Genomic DNA, 6,000 nt, shown 5'->3' with positions numbered 1-6,000 from the left:
CTAAATCACCTCCAAAGACTCCTCTGAGAGGACTGTCCCACTGAGTTAGAAGTTAGGGGTGAAGTTAGGTGTATGGATAATATGATGCTTTTCAAACAGAAGTCACTGCTGAGCTGAGTGGATACAATAATATGTGTTTTGAGGGGCCCCAAATTTCCCAAATATCAGAGGAAGTATACTTCAAAAGAAAACATCAGTGTCTAGACCGACTATGGAGTCTTAAATCGCATCTGTGCTCCGCTTGTGCAAAGCACAAAAATGACCGTGGGGTGGGGTGGGGGGTTGAATTTAGTGCTGGAAAACTGACAATTGCTCCACGCTCCCGTCATTTCTCAGGGGTGTGATCTTGCAGAAACATCCTCTCCTTGTGTCCCTCTAACCTGTTGTTCTTTCTCTTCTTTTTGAAAAGGAAACATATTTCACAATCATGCTCTCTCAAATTTGGAGAGAAATTGCATACCACCCAGCTTCCCCTCCAAGACGGGTTCCGTGAAGCACTGGTGAGTCAAGAGCGCCATCTGGTGTCCTACCTTGGGATCTTAAAGAGCATCTTCACAGGGTGCATTTCAAAGAGGGGAGGGTCTCCATCTCCCAGCTCAATGGCTGTGATGCCCAAAGACCAGACGTCACAACGAGCGTCATAGGACGAGTCATACTGCTGCTCACAAGCAATGACCTATCAGACAAAAATGAGACACAACGCATCATCCCGCTGTCATCCCAGATGCCGTAAAAAAAAAAAAAAAAAAAAAAAAAAAAAAAAAAAAAACCTTTGGATTCTGCCCCCCTTGTCTGTTCCATTGACTGTGTTAATACTGAATGGTAGCAGTAAAATGTTTGTGTTCTAGACTTGTTTGTGCGTAACTGATTCATCATCTGATATAGCTACTAACTTTTTTCTTTTTCCTTTCTTTTTGAACCAGGGTCTCGCTATATTACTGAGGCTGCTCTCATGCTCTCAGATTCACAAGGCACACCTCTGCATGCCCCTTTCTCCCATGCTCATGTGACAGTCATGACTGACAGGATTGCAGAAGGATTTGTTAACTTTTAAAAATGTGTTGGTCCATGTATTGAACTCTCTCGGTACCAATAGTAGCACAAGGGAGTGTATGGGGAAGGGGCCACTCTGTCTCTGTTCGGCCAGCTTTTTTCTTAAAAAAAAAAAAAAAAAAAGACTTGTTTTGTTATGCAAACTGTGCCTCCCTATCTGCTGCTAAATTCTTAAAAGCAGCTGCTCTAAATACTGCAGAGTCCTCAGGAGTGTAACCCACTGAGCAGGGGTATGTTGGAAGGCCCCTATGACTAACTAAAAGTAAGATCCACTCTGCTCTGTGGTTTCCCTTTTCTAACAACATCTGTGCCCTCCTCAGACCTCAACAACTGTTTGCAGGTGCCCTGCGTTTCCTGGTTTTCCTGGTTTAACAGCAGCCAATCAGAAATGACTGCAGGCTTTGCCCTCGAGTTGGCGATCACAAACCCTCAGAGGATTCATTTTCTATCGGTGTTCTGTGTCTGACAGGAAAGAGCCCCATACACAGACTGGTGACTGTCACCCGAGAGTAGGAGAAAGGACCATGCAGATGGTGAAGAGGGACCCAGGACTCCCCGTTGACCTTGATTCTGCCTCCCTGAGCAGGCAGGAAGCTGATGTGTGGCGGCCAAGGACCACATTTGTGAGCACAGGCTGGCCAGGCTGCTTGCTCCCCTCAGGCCATCGTGTTGTCTTGGCTTTTACTCTGATTGAGACAACTACCTGGGAGTAGGACAAGGGAGAGGTCTGGCCTATGCTCTAGTAGATCCCCTGAGTGCGAGCTGAGGGCAGAATCCAGGAGAGGACACACAGTTATAGTGCTAATGTAGCATCCAGCCATGAGGGTTGGAAATAATCAGATTCTGAATGTAATTCTGAAGGTTGAACCAACTAGAATTGTGAGTGAGCTTGTAAGAAAAAAGACTTGTGGATAACACTGAAGCATTTGACCTGAGCATGTACCAGAGAACAGGGACTTACTGAGGTGAAAAGGATAGAGGAGAACCAGGTTCAGGTCTCAGAACTGAAGCTTCCAAATCTCAGGTGTCAGGGAAGTCTCCCAAAGGAGATATTGATTTTAAACCCTAAGACCCCCAAGACTCCCTACTGGATTTCTGGCCTAGATAATCATAAGAAAAGTACTATGGTCTGTATGTGGCCTGCCTCCCCAGGCACATGTTAGAAATGTAATTCCCAGTACAACAGTGTCAGGAAATGTGACCTTTGGGGAGATGTTCAGTTATGAAACTTGACCCTCTTGAATGGATTCATGGCAATACAAGCCCATGAGAATGGAAGGTTCTCTCACCTTTCACCATATGAAGAGAGTCAGAGACCCTCATGGAACCCTGGCACCTTCATCTTCATATTCTCAGACCTTAGAACTGTGAGGGAATGGATTTTTGTTCTCTGTAGATTGCCCTGCCTTGGCTATTTAGCACAAAGTAAATCAGTGTAATAAAAAAAAATGTATGTTGTGGGGCTGGAGAGATGGCTCAGCAGTTAAGGGCATTGGCTGCTCTGCCAGAGGCCCCAGGTTCAATTCCCAGCACCCACATGGCAGCTCACAACTGTCTGTAACATCCAGTTCCCCTGGATCTCACACAGACACACAAGCAGGCAGAACATCAATGTACATAAAATAAAAATAAAACAAACAAAAGATAGAATAATACAAAGTGTATATTTTTTAAAAATATGTTACTTTGAGCCCCTGTGTTGTAGAATATTATTTTAAGATATGTTACATTTTTTTGTGCTATGGAACATTTGTTTAATGATGCAAAGATGTGCTGCATTCTTTTAAGTTGCATTTGTTTAACTCTATGAAGCTGTGTTACTGTGCCTGTCTAAAACACCTGATTGGTCTAATAAAGAGCTGGCCAATAGCAAGGCAGGAGAAAGGATAGGTGGGGCTGGCAGGCAGAGAGAATAAATAGAAGGAGAAATCTGGGAGGGAGAGAAGAAAGAGCCAGAGAACAAGGAGAGGGGGATGCTAGGGGCCAGCCACTCAGCCACACAGCCAGCCCTGGAGTAAGAGTGAAAGCTAGATTACACAGAAGTAAGAAAAGGAAAAAGCCCAGAGGCAAAAGGCAGATGGGATAATTTTAAGTTAAGAAATGCTGGCAAGAAACAAGCCAAGCTAAGGCTGGACATTTATAAGTAAGAATAAGCCTCCATGTGTGATCTATTTGGAAGCTGGGTGGCAGGCCCCCCAAAGAACAAAGAGCCAAAATAGCCAAAACAACACTACCCCTGGATCTTTATATTGCTTTGGCAGTGACGGAAAACTAAGGAATCTACTGTCTTCTACAGCAGGTCACTGGGAAAATGTTATGAGCTTCCCCTCCTCAGCCTCAGCTCTTACTCTCTGATGCATTCTGTCTCTCTCTACTGGTCTCTGAACTGGAGAACATTCTCCCACGGACCTGTACCACGCGGCTGGCTGCCAGCCCTCCGTCTGAACAGAATGTCTTCTTGCAGGCTCTCCTGTCATGTGTTCAAACTAAAGTTCGGATTGCTCTGAATCTGGAGCCAGAGGCCATTTCCATGTCCCTAGACACCCACTCTCCTCGCCCCAATCAAGTGAGAGCCTGGAGCATTATGAGGGCCCCAGAGAAGACTCCTCAGCACCTCTCTGGAAGGACTTTTTGAAGTGTGGGACAAACATAATTTTAGACCTATCAACCAGCAGACAGTTTGCCAGATTATTCATGACACTGGGATGGGTCTTTTGAGAGAAAGAAAAATAAGCTCTACCCTCCCCCAAGCAGGATCTGGGCCAGTTGAAACATAAAGCGGACCTCTAAATGGCAAGTCGTGGCAATCATCAATGTCCTCAGACGTGTGCATAACTTGTCTGGTAGGGGACGTGTGCTCTAACATCTCAGGATACTAGGGAGAGACTGCTGAGGGAGACGATGGGAAGCGTCTTGCACTAGGCGTCTGCAGCTTCCAGGAAGACACTCAGCTCCCAACCCTCTCAACCCGAACACAAAATGCAATTCCAGAACCACATCCAAGTAGGGGGCTGACGCATGCTGACACTTCCCCAGAGCTGTCATCAAATATTTAAAACCGGTTTCAACCTGTCTTTGCAGACAGACATTGTCTTCATAAACAGAAAAAACACCTCTCGGCCAAATTCTTCATCAGAACTCAGCTCTTTTTAACCAAAGAAACTCTTCCAAGGAAATTTATAGAAAATCACACTGATAAAACAATTCACAAACCATTACTTTGTAGCCATGAGCCACACAAAGTGCTAGGCCCCAAAGAGGGGAAGTCCAACAGTACAGTTTAGTCTTCACAAACAACCCTGAGGGGGGGTGTTCTTAGCTCCTTTTGTAGCTGTTTACTCAACAAGAGTAAATTGTGGGCAGAACTGTGAGGATGATTTTTAATTCATAAAAGGATATTTATTCATTTAGGCTTTTGGAGACCTGATGGATTTAAAAAAAAAAAAAGCAACAACATTCTAAGGATGCCTCCCACCTGAAGGTCAGCACATCTTGTAAATTAATGTCCTATAAACCTAGCCAGAGCATCTCTATGAAGAGGAGAAAATGCAGGACAGTTCCTAGCATTCCCTTTGTCTCAGAGTAAAGCTGAGTTAGTCACGCTGTGACTGTCTCTTGTCTTTGATCCCCTTGCCTCAGGAGAAAGGAACTTCCGGAAAAGGACTTCCAGAATTGAATCTTTGCTAGGAAGCTCTGCCAAGCAGAGAGAGCAGCTGTGGCGGGCAAAGCACGGCCATGAACTAAGTTGACCAACGTCTGGCAGTCCACACTAGAAGTGTGGAGACGGAAGGTGGAGATGAAGCTGACAGAGGTCCAGAATCCCACAAACCCCATCCTCTCGCACACCTCCATTATCACCTCACCGCCCCACGGTGATGGATGCGTGTGTTTCTCTGTCACCTCTAAGTAGAGACATGGTGTCCATGTAAGGAACACAAATGACAGAGAGGTGGAGGAAGGAGAGAACAGACCCGTGAATGAGTCCAAGGGCAAACTGAAGGACTTTCATTTACTGTGGAGACCAGGAGGGACATGTCAATGAACAGTGACACAATGGACCCTGGGTGGCCCGAAGAATGACAATTTCATACACAACATTGAAGAAATCCTTTTGCTAGTTGAAAGTGAGTCTGTGTTTACTCCTACTCAGGTGTAAGTAGTCACTTACGTCTTCAAGATCTTTCTTAGTTTTTCTTCTTCCGTATGTGGATGAAGCCAAGGACTCAGGCAAACTGTGTTCCACCCCTGAGCTGTGTCCCTAGCCCTTGGTTTATTATGGCTATTATTTTTTTTTATTTACATGTGTATGTCTGTGTGTGGGTTTGTGCATGTGAGTACGGTGGCCATGGAGGACAGAAGAGAGCACCAGATGCCCTGGGACAGCAGTCACAGGCAGTTGTGAGCGACCCACTGTGGTGCTGGGAACTGAACCCAGGTCCTCTGCAAGAATGGCAAGTGCTGTTAACCACCGAGCCATCTCCCCAGTGCCCAGCCCTTGTTTCTTTTTTTCCCTTTCCCTTTCTCTCTCTCTCTCTCTCTCTCTCTCTCTCTCTCTCTCTCTCTCTCTCTCTCCACGCATGTCTCACTATGCAGCCCAGACTGGTCCTGAACTCATAATCCAGGACCTGTCTTGATGTATAAAGCGATAGGATTGGGAGAAGAGTCATTTCTACCATCCCTTCCAGCTCTAACAGTCTTTGACTTCATGATTTCTAAGTAAGCGACCTCAGGATAGCACTTGAAAAGGAGGGGTCAACATCCCCATGCAAATTAGCTAGAGAGCAGGGTGTGGGTTATTCTGGGGCAGGCACTCACTCGATGGCTGGAACCTTGAAGGGATGTTATCGCTGATATTTTGTAGAAGGAATTAAGGTCCATGAAAAGAGACCAGTCGCTGTGCTAAGCCCTCCGTTAAGGAAGATGAACTTGAGCCACGGAGACATTGTT

At 45.7% G+C, this 6,000-nt stretch overlaps 1 protein-coding gene across 1 annotated transcript in view; it reads right to left on the bottom strand.

Annotated features, from left to right (window-relative positions):
* Positions 1 to 526: 526 nt before the first annotated feature.
* LOC119087849 (myosin-IIIb-like) overlaps positions 527 to 6,000 on the bottom strand; it is a 32,700-nt gene continuing 27,226 nt past the window's right edge. The window contains exon 6 of the mRNA XM_037204860.1: positions 527 to 676. Within this exon, the coding sequence (XP_037060755.1) occupies positions 527 to 676 (150 nt within the window). The remainder of the gene's footprint in view (positions 677 to 6,000) is intronic.

This window comes from Peromyscus leucopus, chromosome 4, assembly GCF_004664715.2.
Source record: "Peromyscus leucopus breed LL Stock chromosome 4, UCI_PerLeu_2.1, whole genome shotgun sequence".
NCBI lineage: Eukaryota > Metazoa > Chordata > Mammalia > Rodentia > Cricetidae > Peromyscus > Peromyscus leucopus.
Note: the sequence above shows the minus strand (reverse complement) of the source record. Positions and strands in the feature narration are given on the sequence as shown.